The sequence below is a fragment of the Simochromis diagramma genome, unplaced genomic scaffold (assembly GCF_900408965.1).
Source record: "Simochromis diagramma unplaced genomic scaffold, fSimDia1.1 OVJJ01000603.1, whole genome shotgun sequence".
NCBI lineage: Eukaryota > Metazoa > Chordata > Actinopteri > Cichliformes > Cichlidae > Simochromis > Simochromis diagramma.
In genome coordinates, this window is record NW_024387414.1 from 24997206 (window position 1) to 25016382 (window position 19177).

At 41.1% G+C, this 19177-nt stretch overlaps 2 protein-coding genes across 4 annotated transcripts in view; both read right to left on the bottom strand.

Moving 5' to 3' along the window:
* The window catches only part of LOC120720874 (cytochrome P450 27C1), an 8147-nt gene extending 924 nt beyond the window's left edge, over positions 1–7223 (bottom strand). The window contains exons 1-8 of the mRNA XM_040010718.1: positions 6738–7223; positions 5447–5637; positions 4929–5128; positions 4394–4603; positions 3660–3823; positions 1388–1554; positions 1195–1273; positions 760–963 (exon numbers count right to left, since the gene is read on the bottom strand). Of these exons, the coding sequence (XP_039866652.1) occupies positions 760–963; positions 1195–1273; positions 1388–1554; positions 3660–3823; positions 4394–4603; positions 4929–5128; positions 5447–5637; positions 6738–7028 (1506 nt within the window). The 5' untranslated portion in view covers positions 7029–7223. The remainder of the gene's footprint in view (positions 1–759; positions 964–1194; positions 1274–1387; positions 1555–3659; positions 3824–4393; positions 4604–4928; positions 5129–5446; positions 5638–6737) is intronic.
* A 1294-nt stretch (positions 7224–8517) lies between these two features.
* Positions 8518–18948, bottom strand: ercc3 (excision repair cross-complementation group 3). 3 transcript variants are annotated; one of them, XM_040010697.1, is made up of 15 exons: positions 18768–18947; positions 18253–18452; positions 17887–18123; positions 17727–17776; positions 17506–17641; positions 17193–17363; positions 16646–16850; positions 16138–16452; positions 15823–16007; positions 15078–15280; positions 14901–14997; positions 12558–12675; positions 12356–12474; positions 9529–9678; positions 8518–9191 (listed from the first exon to the last, which is right to left on the bottom strand). In XM_040010697.1, exons 1-15 carry the CDS (start codon positions 18793–18795, stop codon positions 9054–9056), a joined length of 2352 nt encoding a protein of 783 aa, XP_039866631.1. In that variant the 5' UTR covers positions 18796–18947; the 3' UTR covers positions 8518–9053. The 3 variants fall into 3 exon arrangements, with proteins under 3 accessions (XP_039866631.1, XP_039866633.1, XP_039866632.1); XM_040010699.1 differs by having other exon boundaries at positions 18890–18906; XM_040010698.1 differs by lacking the exon at positions 8518–9191 and having other exon boundaries at positions 9567–9678; positions 12356–12476; positions 12559–12675; positions 18768–18948.
* Positions 18949–19177: the final 229 nt, after the last annotated feature.

Consider the following 19177-nt stretch of genomic DNA (forward strand, 5'->3'; position numbering starts at 1 on the left):
TAAATAAATAACAGGGAATATGAGGTGTGTGATATAGAGAAGTGAAGGATGAATCATCTTTCGACAAACTCCTCAGTAGATCTGAGGAAGCGGAGGTCAGACTGAATGATAATGCATTTTTTGTGCTCAATGATGATTCAAATTTTCCAGGAGTGTCTTGACAAAGCTTTGCATTATTCTGATTTTGCATCAGTAATTACTATTTGTGTTCATACTGTCTCAAGACACTTGGAAAATACAATATGGAGCAACAGTATGATACATTAATATTTGTAGTTTAGTTTCATTTCCCCCTGTGCTCTTGTCACAGCACGAGCCTGAGAGCAAGAGAGAAATGCTAACGACAGCTGGGTTTCTGTAGGTTTAAATAAATTACTTGTAAGATGTTTTTAGGATTGTATAAAATGGCATTTAAGATATTTTCCATCCATATTGTACTTCCCAATTAAATTAACATTATTTTACAAAAATATATATTTTTATTATCAAAGAAGACAATACACAAGCTCACATGCTCACATAGGTGTGTTCAGCTAATGTGATGAGGTTGCATTAGTGGTTATGGGATCTTTGTTTTGTTATTGGCTGCAGTACACATCTTTTTCCACTCAAAAAAATTTAAAGCAAACGCTGAGGCCCGTCAGATTTTAGAGTCTTTGAAATCCTATCATATTCCAGACTTTTTAAAACCTTTTTGAGAACCCTGGACATTTTTTTTTTAAATGAAAGTGTAGCACCACAAGCAGAGTAATCTCTTACCCTTATGAGAGCTAAATGCATCTCCAACTCTGCAATTCTCCTCCCAATGCAGCTCCTGATGCCATAGCCAAAGGGAATGGAGCCAAAGTTGTCAACACGATCTGTGGTATCTTTCCGTATCCAGCGATCTGGTTGAAAGTCTAAAGGCTCCGAAAAGTTCTCTTCTTCCAGAGATGTGGAGTAGTGGCACAGGGCCAGCTGAGTCTATTAAAAAAAGAGAGAGAGAGAGAGAGAGAGAAAGGGGAAGAATGTTGGTTGTGTAATGAAAACAGCTGGGCTATTGTACATGGGTCCATACATGAGGGAGGAACAGAGAAATGCCTGAGTAATAGTGTATCATGTTACATCTGGTTTGACTATAATGTTTTAGCCAATTCTTATTGTCACACTTTCTTGTGCCCGTGTCTGCTGTGGAAATGTGACCATCACACTTACTCCTTTGGGGATGAAATATCCACCAACTACCAAGTCATCCTGGGTGATCCGTCCATTGCCTGGAAGAACTGGAAAGAGCCTGATCACAGTGTGGGACATACAAAGACTGTTATTCACACAAAGACTGAAAAGATTGGTGTACATTAGTATTATAGCAAAGTCTTGATCTAGGATAAACATAATTCATACTGACCTGAGAGTCTCTTTGACCAGCCCTCTGATGAGCGGCAGGTTAGAGACGTCCTCGGCTGTGGCGACTGCTCCGGGTTTCAGGGTCTTTTTAATTTCTGTGTGGATTTGATGCTGTACATGAGGGTGTCGTGCTAACAGGTAGCAGGCCCATGACAGGGTAAAGGATGTCTAGAACAGAAAATGGTCAATTTAAATTTTAAAAATATGCTTACACATTGAGCATTTCATGAATATTGTACTGGTGTTTTTATATTTGTGACTATATTGTTTCTTTCCTTGATGCTCTGCAGCAGAGTTGACTGCAGTGCAAGCTGATATAAGAGTTTCTATAATGTTGAGTAAGTGCCGAGAAGCAGCAAGGGAATCTGAGGGAGAAGCGGCCCAATTCCAAATGCTGGGCAAATGCTCAAGGTCCCTCCACCAGCTGTGCTCCCAACAATTTTCTCCCATGTCTTACACCACTCACCCATCTGATCCATTCTTATCCCACTGTACCTTGATTAAATGACCTCAGTTGGCTTTGGCAAGGCATTTCAAACAATTACAGCAAGAAAAATTAAAATGTGACTGAGATTATTACCATATTGCACAAACAGAAATCCAATCCAAACAAGTTTAGCCTTGTACAACTTTTAACATTTCCATTGTGTTCTTGGCAAATCCTTCTGTTCATCTCACTTCACAATGGGCTCCTTCTGCTAATGCATTCCAGACTTCTTACATTTTTGCTTTCCATATTAGCAATGCAACTTGATTTTTTTCCTCCAGTTCATCCTTTATTGCCAAATCACTCTAATTACTCATGAGTTATCTGATCAGTTGGCCCGACTTCCTGTTTCCGACTTATATCCACTGACATTTTATTTCAGTGAGCTGGGTGGTTGACCAAATGATATGAAAATGTCATGCGTCACTTTTCCTAAATTTACATCTTTTCATTTGTTTAATGAGAGTCTTCCTTGTTGATCCAGCCCACTCCTTCTCCATCCACCCCCAGTGCATTTTTGACCTCAGCCCTGGTTTTGCCATAACTCTAAAGGCCAATCTAAGGTTAGTGTCTCCCTGTGGACCAACTAATATACCCTGCCATTCTTTTTCACTGTTGTTCCTTCCCACTGCTCTTGCATTCTCCCCCCTCCCTCTCCATTAGCACCCTCTTTCCATGCAACCAACATGCTCTTAATCAGCCCCAGCTGGCACAGACACTGGCAACTCCTCAGATGCAGCCTGAGAGGAATCATATGACAAAGACTCCTCCAAGCAAAGTTTTCAAAAGGCTGAGGCCTCTCCCCCTTCCATTCCCTCCATCTTCCCCTTATTTTCCAACATCCATCTCACACCCTGATCCCTTGTATTCCTCAGTATTATGCCATCCACCCCATCACCCCCCCTTACTCCCACCCAGCCCCTTATTCTCCCCCTGGTCTCACCTCTGCCCACTCTGTGCTATAACTCTGGCTGTGGCTAATGTGACTTGACAGCTCTTGTGTGTACCAACTAAAGGCAAAATGCACCATGGGGTCAGGTAATGGCTGAGCTTAGTGCACCCCCTACCAGGACATGCCTGATTCAACAAGTTCACCAAAACACACACACACACACACCCTTTTATCCCGTGGCCCCAAGCTCCACACAAAATACTCTACCCCGTTATTCTTATTAATATGACAGGACCCCAAACAAATTAGGCAATAACTAGGAACATGTGCACGAGGCGCGCATACAGTTGCAAATGCATGTACATCAACACTACTACAGCGAGGTAGAAAATCAGTGTAAAATGCCTCCTTCCTGTGTCCCAATTTCTGTATTCTTTAGCCTGCCAATAAAAGATTCATGTTACCCCCCCATAGTGGTCCGTGGATGACATTAAACCCACAGCCTTAATTATTTGCAAGTGCATACAAAAAGTTTGAATGTTGAAACATGAACACAGATGTCTGCCTTAGTTATTAAAAAAAAAAAAGAAGAGAGAGAGACAAAAGGCCCCCTGTGCTGACTGAACAGACAGAGACAAATGACAAGAAACTAAATCTGAGTGAGAACGAGTTTGTCAGTGGGAAACTGTAACCCCCCCGATACACTACTCTGACCTGACGCTGGCACAGCTTCACAGGCATGGACATGGCGCCAGAAACCCAACCTTTGAAACTCAACACTGACTCTGACACTCACACACACACACACAGATGCAAACACACACACGTGCAACTCTTCACATACATCGAACCCTTCTCTGCACAATGTTTATCACAACACAGACACACACGCACCGTGTCGACCCCAGCCAGCAGCATCTCTGTTACGTTAGCGTAGATCTCCTCGACGCTCATCTCCCTGGTAATGAGCATGTGTGTGAGCAGTCCCCCCTTCACCTCCTCTCCCCGCTCCAGCTGGGCCTTGATCTCCGAGAGCCTCTTATTGACGTGAACAATGCCTGGGATTAACGAGGGGTAGAGAAGGTGATATGAATGGGAAAAAAAAAAAATGCGGGTCGTCGTGAAGGAAGGTAGTGAAGGGAAAGCAAGAGAAAAAGGAGTAGGTTATGTAAGAGATGGACCTGCATACTCTCACTATCCAATGGTACAGCAGTGGAGATTTAAATGCAAATCAACATCAACATTCCCTTCTATTGAGCACTACCGGTTTCAAGCTCTACTACTTGGCGTTTTAATGAAAGCATTAGCCAAATAGGAAAGCTAAAAAAAAAAACTAGATCTTTCTAGAAGTTCTGGCATCAAGGCAGAACTTGATTAACAGCCTTTGTGGTCACTCTAAAAAGAAATTGAAGTCTTAGACAAGAGTACCACAAGTCTTAGCATAAATTAGGCCTGGATATACTTAGGAAATCTCTCCTTCCTGTGTTCCAGTATCCTTTTTATGTAGTAAGAAATTACTGGGTTACCATCTTCTGGACTAAAACACTGTCCAGGCAGTTCAGCAGAGCATACAAGTATGAAACTAAACTGTCTTCTTTGATCACAATTTCAAGCTATAAACCACTTACTGAATTTGAAAAGACCATCCCAGGACAGACAGAACTCCTCCCATGGTTTGGGGATAATGGGTCGGAGCCACTTGGGGATCGCTCCAGCATACATGGTCATCTTGAAGGAGCTGAACATGAGGTTCAGTGCAGCGATGTAGTCCTGGGTTTTCTGGGGAATATTATTTTCCAAACATCCTAGTCTGCATTCGTACAAAATAGCGGCCACTCCTGTAAAAAAGAAGGTGAGAGAGGGAATTTTACCAATCTAAGATGTTTAACACTGGCATCCATCAGTGGCTTTGACTTTTTAGTACAGGGCCACTTTAATAACTTTCTATGGAAAATTGGTGACTAAATTTTAGAGAAGTGAATAACGTGGTTCATATATTTCTCCCTTGGTTACCTCTTCATAGCAGTTTTTCTGTTATTTCAGTTTTTCTCATTGATTTTCTTTCCTGCCATCTACACTTCACCTGCATTGATCCACTTATAAATCCTTTTTGACCAACTGGTATTTGCTTCACAGCCAATAATCTACAGACTTGGTACCAACCTTCCATGGCATATTTAAAGAAGAGGTCATTCACATTGAGGACAGTTGCTCTATCCGGCTGCTGGGTGCGCAGACTGTACACCCTCTGGATGAGGTCGTCCACCACGCCGTTTACATCATCAGAGAAGACTGCGACATCACGGGGTCGCATGATGAGCTGCCTGAGCACGCTCCGCATCTTCAGCCAGTCTTCTCCCTCACTGGGAAACAAGATACAAAATGATAGTTAAATTCCCTTGTATTCACTTATTTGAGTCATTCAGAGACATATGGGGGGGGGGGGGATTCTCAATTTGAATATTAAGGGATGTTGCTGTTGGAAAAACTGCAAGTTTTGATACTTTTTGGATGCTAAAGTGGACTACTGAGTAGTAAACGGAAGTGTGAAATGATTCTGGACATTTAGGAGATAAATTAAGGGACGGGTAATGGAAATCTAATCAACACATCTGCTCAGATCAAGGTATTATTTCCTGAGGTTGCCAAAACTCATGGTTTGAACACTGAAGGGGACTCACGCTGAGATGAGCCCAGTGGCCCGTCCTCTCATGTCTCTGTACTCCTTCCAGGAATCCATGTTAGCCCTCTGAGGGGCCGTCCCCTCTGCCCTCAGCACCTGAGCCACCATGTCACGATCTGCAACGGAGACCACCAGCTGGGGCCCAAAACGAGACTTGAAGATCTTTCCATACTTCTTCCGGTGCTCCATCTAGAAAGCAACAGTGACAATCAGGATTTCTAGAGATATTTGTAAATTACTTTACTAATAAATTTCAGCACTGAATTTATTTTACTGCTCTCCTGTCATAACGTAATGATAACTACTTCCTTATTTATTGTTCTGATTATTTTGAAGACCTTTTTTGTATAATAATGTTAATGTGTAACATTCAAATAATAAAAAAATAAAACCAAGTTGCAGATGCTATTGAAGAAGATTGCCAGTGTTCACATCAACTTAAAAAATGTTTTAATGATCTAAATTTAGAAACGATTACGTAACCTCGAGCATATTTCACTACAAACAATTAATCTATATAGACACCTTAAGAAATGATAATCCTTTTGTACTCGTTGTACTCACGCTGGCAGGCGCTTATTGTGCCCAATTTGCATAGGCTACGTTTCAAAACGCTCTGTAAAAACTGCATATGCTGCATCTGAAAGACGACACTTAATTAAGCTTTCATTTATGCTGCCGCGGTTGTGCAGTTTGCGGAGGTATTCTGCCCACGGACATGCTCCCCTGAACTCCAAAATCACAGCTGCACGGCGCTGGACGTGGAGGACGCGGTGCCTCGGTGGACTGGTTGATAAGATTCTGTTTAACTTCAGCTCTTTGTGAGTTAAAACTATCCCATTACTTTTCTCTGGGTCCGGCCGATGGACCGACCGGTCGGGCCACACATTTTTTCAGACTGCCCCCATTTGCGGGCAGGCTCTCTCTTACGGTAGACGGACAGTCTGAAGCTGACCACGGACTGCCAATGGAATGCCAGCGCGCGTCCACTCGCGACCACGACTGAACCATAATTTACCCCCGATTATTTCAAACAAATGGGGGGCAAATTATGTTTGGCAGTAAACGGGGGCGGGTTAGCTCATCACATCTCAGTAGGACGATTACAAAACTCTCGCCTTGTACCGGAAGGTCGACCAGTGTCCGGACTCCTGGTGCGCTACATTGCCATTTTACGCATAGGTGACAAATTTGGCTGAGCACTGAGAATACGAGGCAAAAACATTTTTTATTTATTTTTTAACCTATGAAAAAAGAACAAAATGAAGCATAAGATTGAGCACCATTACCTGAATTTCATGGATTCTGCCAAACCCGTCCTTCCAAAAGAACTCGATCAAGTTGGACAGGGTGTTCGGTCCGGGCATGTCGTTCAGGGTCTTGATTTGAGTTTTCTCGCTGACCTCCTCCGGTTTGATCATCCTGTTGGGCATGGTCTCTTCTTCTGTTGCAGAGATCCCCAAAGCCTCGCTGGCTGCTGACTTGTGTAAGGAACGCACAACGTAGAAAAGCTGCTTATTCAACTGGTCGCTCTGAAAGTTCTTCCAGCATATCTTCGTGAAATTATTGAAGACTGCCATTGTTGAGATGCTTTTTTCCGCCTTTGCGTGACCGAGAACTATGTGTGATAAAAAAAAAACTTTTGCAAAGTCTTTTTTTTGTAACTTCACATCTGCAGAAAATGTACGCTCTTGGCTCGTGCAAACACAACACTCCCTGTGTGGTAGTGAAATGTTAGACAAGGACAGTATCGTGGATCGCTTTTAAATAGTTGCTTGTACAACCTCAGAAGAAGAGGATTGGACGATCGCCTCAAAAGAAGGGAGGGATAACTCTTTATTCGGAAATGGGCGCAGTACAACGTGCTAAAAGTTCGTTACATCACACCAATCAATCATCCTCTGTGACTGCGCACACCACCTTCCCTCCGAGCGCAAGGGTGTTCGCGTCACTCAGCCCCCCCACACACACACGCAAAATAATGTGATAGAAGCCACATGATTGCAGAAAATTCGTCTCAAATAAAGAATAAACCTCACGTACTGCTGATGTAAGCGCATGAGAGAGCCCCACAAATCATCAGCTGTTTACAAAAGTGTAAGCGCTTTGTGTTCAAGTCCAAAAGTTGTGTTTAAAACAAAGAAAATATGAGAAACTTTATATAACTTTGTGCAGACAGATTGCAAAAGTTGGACTTTACAGAGGCATGAGATTTATAGGCGTTTTTGCATTTGAACCCTGCAGGCAGGCTAAACCTTACAGAGAACACAACTGGTATATGAGTGCCAGCTGGCATTTGAGCAAATGGAAACATTTGATTAGTTCTCAGAAAATTTAAATGTTTAAAAACAACACTTATTAATGCAGACTGTCCCAGCAATCGCGCGAGTTTCAGAATAAAGGACATAAATCTGTAGGCTTAGTATCTTGATGTTATCTACGTGTGTGATTAATGTACAACAGTCAGATGGCCCATCCTCAGTTTTCTCAAGAGACACGTGAATTCCAATCTATCTCATTACTTTTCACTCTCTCCAAGCCAATAAGCCTTGGGTCAGCGGAGGTCACAAAACAGCGATTAAGACCATGCCAAAAACACAGCCATTCAAGGCACACGTGTCCTGTGCTCCAGCAGAGGTTGGCTGGGCAGAGGTGGATATTTTCCCACAGTCGCTCCTTTTGCAGCTTAGACACTGCATCAGGCTCTAGATGTTCTTTTTGGAATATCTTCAAGTCACCAACAAAGAAAGAATTATTCCCCTCCTCTCCACGCCTGGCTTTTATCCAAATGGAGTTTTTTTTTTTTTTTTATTCCCTTTATTCATTCTCAGAAGAAATCATGGGGACATTGCTACACAATCATGAGTTAGTCAGATTAAATAATGTCTTCTGTAGCAAGTGGGTGCTATCGTGACCATTAATTGCTGCCAGAAGAGTATTCACTGGATTTCTTTAGATTTACTAACTGATTTTGCATATTGTCCTGCTTCGTTTTGTGACTTTGAGACTTTGTCTGTTGTCTGCTGTGTATATTACTGCTAGTCTAAGGAGAATAAAAGTCCAAAAATATTCATTTTACAAAACATATTTAATAACATATTACAGAATGAACTGACATAAAACATATCTGTGTGGTTGGCTCTCAGGAGCAGCTTTATACACATTCTAGTCAACTTTACAAAAAGCTATGCTGTTAACCAGCATATGAGAATTAGCTATAAAATAACAAACGTGTCCTCATGCAGGTCAAAGCAACATTAGTCTAATTTTTTACCATTAGATAACCTGTGCTATCCAACAGTAAATAAGATGGTTTATTCATTTAGATGCCAAAGATTAAGAGCTGATCTTTTGCTGCTTACAAAGCTAATGTGATTTATATGTCATATGCAAGTAGCCAACCACTCTCATCCAATTTACAGACATCGAAAAGCTTTACCACTTATTGACAGATTATCCCCGATCACTGCTCCATTCAGACGCGATGGAGTTTTCAGCTGGGCTTCAAACCTGCTCTTTAATGCATACTTCAATGCCCCAGTTTTGTCTTACTGCCCATTACAGCACAGAACGTTTTTAGGTATCAAGGTGTCAAGCACGTAGATCTACTTTCTGAAGCGCTTGAACAGTGGATGAACGCTTTTGCCCGCTGCAAGGGCTTTGCTGCTTCTGCTCTGATATTCCATGTAGATGGTGTCATCTGCTCCGGACATGGAGCTCATGGTGCCGGTTCGCCTTGAGAACTGATCAGGAAACATAGAGCAAGAAGAAGTGAGAGTAATGAAATGTACAAAATATGCAAGTTACCATCAGCAGGGGTGGGGAGCACAGAGTAACTCATGACATAGTGCAAAAAATAATAATAATAATGACAAAGACATTATAGTACAGCAAATCGGTGAGCATTACAGCAATACAACAATATTTGTGTAGGGAAGAGGGGGTGGTGAACTTTCATTAACCTTCATTTGGTAGGCCCATAAGGAGCGATTTCAAAGTGACTCTGCAGTGTCAATATTTTGTTGACCCTCCAAACATCCTTTCTCTACAAATGTCTTAACAGCTGGTGAAATTCCTCACCTGAGGTCGTGCGCCCACCTCCCCTGCCACCACCTCCTCCTCGGCATCTATGTCAGAAGCGGCGAGGACCTTCTGAAGCAGCTGCTGTTGCTCATCTCTGGTGGAGAACATCAAGTCCTCTTCCTCCATACCTGCCAGCTTTGTGATTACCTGTCACAGAGGAGGAAGAGCACCACTTAGAAATCCTATTCGCACATGAAGAAGACTGAAAGGTGTGTCATGAATGAAATAAACATCATTAACACAGGTGGGAGGGTGTGATAACTAGTGATGAGACGTTCTGTATCGAGGCTTCAAAGCTTGTGTCGAGTAATGGAGGGGGCGTTTCCGCGATGCGCGTAACGAGGCTTGCTTCATTTATGGGAGGAGCTGAAAATGATGACGTCCGAAGCCTCGCTGCCCGGCTGTACCACATGACTGGTTCAGGAAGTGGTTCGAACTTTGCCGCGAGCTATGGCAGAGATATAAACCCCTCAGACTTCATTCAAAATGTGGGTGTTTGATGGAGAGTTGCGGTTAGTGAGAGTTTGTAGACAGTTTGGAGGTTTATGAGAGTGAGGAGAGAAAGTCAGGAGAGAATGGAGCCAGCTAAGAAGAGGAGGATGTCCTCCCCTGTGTGGGAACATTTTGATCTTATTCCTCCCAACAAGGTATGCAAATTTCTACAGAAGATGTATTTTCATAATACTGATGGTGCAATACAATTTATGTTAAGCTGTCTTTACTTTTGTTCAAGGTGAAGTGTTTGCTATGTGCCAGGGAGCTGGGATATAACAACAACACCTCATCCATGCTTAGGCACTACAGAGCTTTGCATGAGAATAAGGGGAACACCAATTGTGGAGCAAGACCAGGTGAGCCATCAAATGCCATGATAATATAGCATGCAGTAATGTTACTAAATGATATAACAATATTATACAACTGTAATAAGTTACGTGTGTGATATTTATATTTGTGCTTTGTCTTTATTGTCTTTCCTCAGGAGAACAATCTCAAATACATGAAGACCTGGTTAGCATGGTGATTGAGGACTCCCAGCCATTTAGCATTGTGGAGGACAAAGGATTTAAAAGATTTGTTAAATCATTAAATCCTAGCTATGTTCTCCCCACTAAAAAGGGCATAAAAGCAGTGAAAATTTAGTTTTTACTGAATAAAATGTGAACAGGCAGGACTGAGGCCTCAATCTGTAGCTGTCCATACCTCAACGTTACAAAAGCACAACCACACCTCACCTCTCATATTTTTACGTCCAGTCGATGTCCTACCAGAGCAAATGAAGCTTCAAGACACTTTGCGCTGGGGTGAACCAATTGGATGAAAAGCTTCAGTGCTTCATGAAGCTTCATCTGCCCATCACTAGTGATAACAGTTAAGGGACTGATTTTCCACTTTACTGTGAACCTTTCAGCTGCTGTAAGACTTTGCAGGCACTTTGTTATTCAAATACAATTCAATGAATGTGCTTCTAAAGTCAGAGAAGTAGTCTTTTCTCTTGTTCTATCTTTGTTTTGTCCATGTAAACCAGGGGTGGGCAATTCCAGGCCTCGAGGGCTGGTGTCCTGCAGCTTTTAGATCTCACCTTGGGTCATCACACCTGAATCACATGATTAGTTCGTTACCAGGCCTCTGGAGAACTTCAGGACATGTTGATGAGCTAATTTAGCCATTTAAATCAGCTGTGTTGGTTCAAAGACACATCTAAAACCTGCAGGGACACCGGCCCTCGAGGCCTGGAGTTGCCCACCCCTGATGTAAACAAACCTACGCTTGACTGCTGCCAGAATTGCTTAAAGGTCTTGATTTTCAGTGTGTGTCTTGGAATTCTTCTCACAACACATGCCACCAGACAGACGGGAAACAATGAAACCAAATTCTTTAAAAATTCTTCTATGACAAAACAAAATGAAACTGGGACATTCAGATTTTGTTCCATAAGTCAAAAGTCTTCATTCATATAAGTTTAACTGTACAATACTCAAATGAGAATTTCCACTTTGCAATATTCAGTCAGATAACAGTTTACATCCATTTTTGTTCAGACTAGATCATGATATCATGATTTTGTCTCCTTAAACTGGATAAGCAGGAGAAAATGGTTGGATAAGGGGATATTTGTGCCGAAGTTTGTTAAAATGGTCAAAATAGAATCCATGAAATGTTTAGCAAATGTGTTTTCTGACGCCACACAAATTATGTTAACCACAAAATTCTTTGAGATGTTCAAGAGACAGGGATGGACGTACCCTAATGGACCCTCTCGCAATCGGGTGGCTTTCCTATGTTTTGTTAGGCATAGCAGCTTTTTAGAAGACATCATGATTCATTCAATATTTATTTATTTTTTAGCAGCCATTTATGAATGCCGTTCCCCATAAGCCCCAGGTCTTTGAAGCTTAAGAGGATAGAGAAGAGTGATCACTGAAGAAGGTTTTAGCAGGTTAAGTCTTTCAGTGAGATGGGTAAAATAAAATTACAGGGATTTAAACACTTAACTACTTATTCGTGAGAGCTGTAGTTTTGACTATGCTTGGTCAAAGAATTCAAATTGATATCAGGATATGGAAATAAAAGTCAAGGCTTAATATATTTCAGAAACAGTTGGACTCACTAGATTCAGGAATTGGGTTTTTAAAGGTTAAGTGGCATAAACATTTACCAGCTGTGAGCGCTCATCCTCGCTGTAAACTATCCTTCAAGCTATAACAGTAAACTTCAACAGGAATGGGTCATGACCTTCATGAAAGAAATGTGCACTATGACCATGGTTATAATTAATGATGCACAAATCATATGAGACCGTGTTAAGAAGTTAACAGCACACCTTAAAGCTGTATCCCTGGTCCACGAGAAACCTCTGCCTCTTGGTGGAGTAAGCCATTTCCTGGGTATCCTGGGACACCAGTGAATAGAAGTATGCATTGTACTCTTCTGCCACCATTCCTAAAACGGCAGACAGGGACATTGAAATAAGTGATTTTGCTCACAGACACCAGAAGACAAAATGGTTAGATAAGCAAACAGACCTTTTTTGGCTCTTAAGACTCTCCCAAGCCTCTGGGCCTCCTGTCTGCGTGATCCACCGTGGGACGAGATCTGGATCAGCACATTGGCTTCTGGCAAGTCAAACGAAGTGTCTCCAACCTGCAGAAGAATTCGCAAACGTGCAATTTCACCACTCTGTCACAGTACCAGCATGCATTTACTGTGTAATAAAAGGCAAAATCAAAGTGAGATTTCTCTCACACAAAGACCAAACGCAATGTGAATTATGTGTCAAAATACTTTTTGTAGCTATTGTTCTTACATATCGTATGGAGAGAAGATTACTGATTATTGCCTTCCTCAGGTAATTACTAGAGATGGCACGATACCACTTTTTTATGTCCGATACCGATATCATAAATTTGGATATCTGCCGATACCGATATGAATCCGATATAGTGTTTTTTAATCAACAAAACTGTTTTTTAAATATCTTGCTGCATTTTGTATAAGTTCATACTCAAGTTTAAAACAACAACTACACTAAAGCTATTCTGTTATACCTGTATGCAAAAAAAAATATTTCATAGTTCAGCAATACTGATCAATCTGATAAACTTAAACCTACACCATCCTCCCTATTCTGGTATTTTAAAGAGTACTTAGCATAAATATTAAGCAACCTAACTAATAGGGTTCCAACTCCCAGCAACAACAAAAATAAATAAATAAAAAATAGGGAACCACCCCTCACGCTCCACCTCATGATGCTTAATCGACGTAATCAACCTTAATTTGATGCAGTGTGAAAAAAAATGCACAGAAATCAATTCTTTTTCAAGAAATATTAAATAGATTCAACATCTTTCTTCAACAAAATTGCAGACTGCACAGATGGTACCTTCCCAAAGGAAAAAGTACTATAGCTTACTAGGGTATATTAGACTTAACAGTTACTATATGCAGTAATGGACTTCTATACATTTTACATCAGATTAAAACTTTGGGTGTAAGATTCAGATAAATATTAAATAATTAAAAGCGAGACATTTTAAATGAGAATAAGAAAGAAAAGTATGTCTTTGTGCCCCCTTTTCCCTGTTCATGCCCTATCGGCCCCCCTGGCTAAACTTTGCTAGATCCGCCCCTGCACAGTTACAGCCGTCAGCTGCATAGAAAAAGATCCTGGTGTAGAAAGTAATATTAAATAAATTCTAACAACAGCTGATCAAGCTTAAACGTGCTGCTGTTGTTCAGCCGCTGGTTTCCTCTTTCTGGTGCAAAGTGGGCCAAAAGCAAACAAGAGAGACGGAGTCATGACAGAAAAGCCGATCAGCTGATCGTTAAGCAGTTTCATGATTGAAGTAGCAGCCGGAGAGCGAGAGGCAGTCGCTCGTTAAGCTTAAGCAGGAATGCTTTACAAACATTCAGAGATGGACTTACACACTTGCTTTACTTCTCTCGGGATAACTTTGTCGGAGATGAAATGCCGGGTTGCTAGTGAAGCTCCAAATGCTATCCAGACCACCGACAGGTCCCGCATGCCACAGCCGCTCTATCACGTGATGCATACTGCTCCGACGTGCTAACGTTCTGAGGTGAGTTACGGCGTGTTGCAAGTTTTGTGAGGTGCTTTCGTGATATTTAATGGATCGGATTACATTTTTTATTTTTCTCCGATATCCGATCCAGTAATTTAGGTCAGTATCGGACCGATACCGATACGTAATATCGGATCGGTCCATCTCTAGTAATTACCATTACCCAAGCTTCCAAATGTTTATACGATTGGTTTTAAAAATTGGAAAAATGTTTCGAAAAACCGATTTACTAAATTTTTTCCATTTTTCTATGAGCCCTGTGCTCACAGAAAGACTGAAAGACATTTAATCCCCTTGGCTTATGCAGTAGGACAATAATTCCAAACACACTCTGAGTGGGTCAAACAAGGAAGCAAAATGAAGATTTTAAAGTGGCCTAGTCAAAATCCTAACTGAAATCCTATTGAGATGCTTTGGCAAGACCTTAAACAGGCATTCATACTCAAAAGCCCTCCAGTGTGACTGAATTAAAACAATTCTGTGGGACAAAATCCTCCATGTGAAATATTCATTGCCAGTTATCACAAATGCTTAATTGCAATTTTTGGTGCCAAGGGTGGCAAAACCAGTTATTAGGTTTAGAGGGTAATTACCTTGTCCTGTGTAAAAAAGTAAGATAGCTTTCCTTCCTTTAATAAATGAAATCTTAACTCAAAAACTGCATTTTGTATTTACTCAAGTAACTTTTATCTGATATTAAAATTTGCTTGATAATCTGAAACATGTAAGAAACCAGTAAGGGGGCAAATGCTTTTTCACAGCCCTGTAGACTGACTGGTTTACCTTTGAGATGAAAATGGTGTTGATCTTGGGGTTGTGTTTGAAGTTCTGTAAAATCTGCATTCGCTCCCCCTGAGAGGTCGGACCGTAGATGTAAGGCCTTGGGGAGAAAGTGAAAATTTGTTAAAACAATTGCAACCTGAAACACAGAAGGAGCTTCTCTTTTTGTCAGTAACTTACTTGTTGAGACGAATGGCATATTCTTTCAAGGCAAACACGTTATCAGCAAACACAATGATTTTGTCATTCCGTCGCTCATGGAAGCGAATGAGAAACTGACACGCACGGAACTTATTGGGGTTCATCGTGTAAAGCAGGATCCGCTTCTTTGTCTTAATGGCAACGTACTCTCTGTAAAACTCCGGAGACATCGGGCACCACACCTGAAGAACAGGCATGCCAGTCACACTGATGATGATACTCAAAGCATACTGTAACATGAATACAGTTAAAAGGCTTTGCTTTTACATTTGAAGCTGCCCTAACACATTTAGTTTTGAATTTGACAAGTGACATCATAATCAACAGTGACAACTAACATCAATCAATGTGCGGGGAATAGATGTGCAAATTTGCACATCTTGAGCACATCATAAAGTTGCAATATAATTAAATACGAAAAAGACACAATTGTTACCATCTTAAATTGAACTTTACCAGAAAAAATAGTTTTATTAGTTTGTATGATAAAATGATTTATTAATTACTTTAGATTTTTTTACTTTATCAGTTACATAATGACAATTAAAATGAATTTTGAATTACATCGGCCAGTTCTAGACCAGAACCACAATGTATATGTCCATAATATCGCATTACGGATTCATCTATAAAGTGAATACAGAAAAAAAAAAAAAGCTGCTTATTTATTAAATCTATTTTATAATCTAATATCTTATTTCTACTGTTATACTGCAAGACTCACCTCTGCACACTGGACTTTAGCAATGTAGCCATTGTTCTGCAGTTCCATCCAGTTGGCCTCGTATAGCTTTGGTCCAATTAGGAAATTGAGGTCCACAATCTTATCATCCTCTCTGACCAATGTGGCAGTGAGGCCAAGTTTGCAGTGGGCCTGGACTATAGTCAGGACACGACGAAACATCCTTGCTACAGGCAAAGAAAGTTTTAAGTTAGGATGGAGACTAATCGCGCCAAAATATTCTGTCTGGTTCACTGCATGTAAAAGAAATACTTATAAATATACAGATATATTTAGGATAACACAAAAACAACTCACCAGGGATAGTGTGAACTTCATCCAGTATGATGAGACCCCACTCTTGGCTCCGCATCCACTCCATGACCCTTTCAGCTTCCCAGGAGCGCTTGGTGGTGTGACCCAGCATGGAGTAGGTGCTGATGGCCACCGAGCAACCTATAGGCTTGTCCTTCGCATCAGAAGTGAAGCGGCAGATCTGAGAGTCGTCAATAGTGGACCACATCTTGAACTGGGACTTCCACTGCTCCACAGATACAGAGGAATTACCCAGCACCAGGCAGCGTTTGCGCACCGTGCAGGCCGCTGTCACCCCGACCAGGGATTTACCCGCTCCTGTAAAACAAAGATAGGATAAACATTATTGAGACACACGAGTATCTTACACATAGGTTTGATGAAATGAAAAGATAGTCTCAAGTGTCTTTTAGAGTATACTACAACGCTGGAATAAAAATTTGTGTCTTTATATATATATATTATACTAAACATTCTGTCCTTTATGACAACAGTAAATCCACTGTCTCACCACATGGCAGCACAATGACTCCTGAGCGGGCGCGACCGTTTCCAAACATTTTGCGTAGACTCTTTTCCTGATAGGGCCTCAACACAGCCGTGGGCTTAAGGTCTATGTTGATGTCGGGGTTGACTGTGTCATTGCGGAAGTCGTACTCTGCCAGGAGGGGGTACTCCAGCTGAATACAACGCTTCTGCAGCTCTTCAATCATCTCCTGCACCACAATAAAAAAAAAGAACAGAGTAGAGTTTAGTGTGGGGATTTAAAATATTTCATTGGCTTTTTAAAGAAATGATCATACTTTGTTAAAATGAAGTCATGAAACATGAGCTTTTATTGATCAAGGGAAAAGCAGTTCCCAAACTTCACCCAATTTTCTAACCTAATAATTGACTTACTTCTGATGATTTGGGGACCAATAGCAAAAATTTAAACACCAACACTGTTGCAAGAAAATACGTTTAAATCTGTACGTTTAAAAGCTTTAAATATGGGCCGGCAATAATATTAAGTATGTGGCAGCGTTACAGGGGAAAAAAAATAATCAGGTATGTACCTGGCGAATTTCAAAGGACACAGTCTGAGTCTCCTCTTCCTCCTCTTCTTCTTTATCCATCTGCTCATAGTAGCTGAAGATGTCCTCAGGGACCTGCTGGGTTGAGGTTTCCCCATCACTGGGCTGCTGTGAGCTGGAAGTGCCTTCTTTTTCTTGAACAGACTTAGAAATCTGTCAGAAAGAGGAACTATTTAAATATGTGATTGATCAGAGAAACTTTTTTTTATTAAACATATGCATATAAAAGAACAGTCTTTTTATTAGTGCTATTTTACATATTAGTTTGAGCTTAAAAAAATGTTCATTTGCACACCGCTGACTTGCTGTGGATGACTTCAGTAATAAGCTCAGCATCTGTTCCATCTGCAGCGCGGAGACGACATTCACGGATCACATTGTCTTGCAGAAGTCGCTGGATCACATCAGGGAAGGCACTCTCAACAAAATACCTGAGCGTGGATTGTAATCGGAGCTTATGAAAAGTTCTAAGAGTGCTACTGATGCAAAGCGTGAAGAAACCATTTTTAAAATTACCTATTGTGCTTGAGCACCAGCTTGACTTTGCCGTAGCTCACTGTGCAGAGCTGAGAAGAAGAGAGAGATCAGATTTGCATATCACAACAAAAAACAGTGCTTTCAGCAATGTTCAGTCTTCGGCAGTATTCCTCAAAACACCAAATACTCCCAGTAAGACCTTTATGAATTGCACGATTCCATCAGGTACAGATGTCTTGCTGAGCTTCTGCAGATACTCCACAATATCAGAGGTCTGGAGCCCCACACTGACAGCTGCATATAAGGAGTAGGCAGTTAGCTTGTACTCATGGATATGGTTAGGTCTGCATACTGGCTCTGCAATGGCCACCAAGAAATCCTGGGCATATTTATACACTGGAGAAAAAGCTTCCAGAAAGATGTGCCCATCTGGAGCCTGCAGGAGAGAAAGGAAACAGAAAAAACAAGATAAGAGAGAACTACATACATCTCGCACATAAAAGTGGAAGGACACCAAAGCTTTTTAAATTTAGGTGAGGAAATCAACAACCCAAGCACATCTTACCACCCAGAGTGGACGTGAGGAGTGATCATTTTTTAACAGCATCTGAGCACGGTAATCTTTGGCTCCATATTCATCTAGTTTTGTACTAGACTCGTCCACTTGTTTTCCTGCAGCAGCAGGTATGGCCTCTTGAGACTCGCTCCCCACCGCCTCTTCTTCATCATCTTCTTCCTCATAGAAACGTTTCTTGGACTTTTTTTCTGATTCCCAAAGGATACAAACATGAGTATGCAACTATTCATAGGCATAAAAAAGGTTCACAAACGATCAGGCTGAAACAGGGATGAATGTAACGATATGAGAACTGAGGCAGAAAGTGTGGCTGCAGACGTGCTAATGTACTAGCTTCTACATCCTTGATCTAATGGTCTTTATCTGGAACTGTTAACCTTTACAAAAGCACAGAATAATTACTGGAAATGTTCAGAGTCCAAGAAGAAAAGTACAATGCTTCTTATCACTTAGCTAGCTTAATGGCTAATTATATAGGTCAAAACACAGGATTAGCAACGTACCCCGATCTCCTTTGTCCTTTTTACCCATTTTAACCGCTTTTAAATGGGTAATAGCTCAAACTAAGCCCGATATGACTGCATAACAACCAAATATCCTCCCGAAATTTCTAAGACAAACTGACCGGTGTGGGTCAGGCTGCTAGTGTTGCGCGTCAAAACTCCTGCAGAAAACACTTCCGGTTTGAAATGTCAAAATAAAATCCTCTTCGTATCCTCTTCGTACAGTTAAAAAAACAACTTGAGAAATTGTTTTTAGATGATATGAAAGATTCTTTAATATGTGTTCTGAGATTTCTTGATGTCTCCTTTTCTGTGTTTGTGTGTGTTTTTTGTTTTATTTTGTTTTGTTTGCAGGGATGTTACACAAAAAACACAATGTTGACTCAGTATTGAATGACACAATCAAAAAC

Bases quoted from the DNA above. Each gene is read 5' to 3' on its own strand.
- ercc3 (XM_040010697.1), bottom strand. From the start codon at position 18,795: ATGGGTAAAAAGGACAAAGGAGATCGGG. The intron at 18,124-18,252 runs GTAAGATGTGCT...TCTCTCCTGCAG, and splicing joins CCTCACGTCCACTCTGGGTG to GCTCCAGATGGGCACATCTT. The intron at 16,851-17,192 runs GTACATACCTGA...ATTGTGGTGCAG, and splicing joins TGTCCTTTGAAATTCGCCAG to GAGATGATTGAAGAGCTGCA.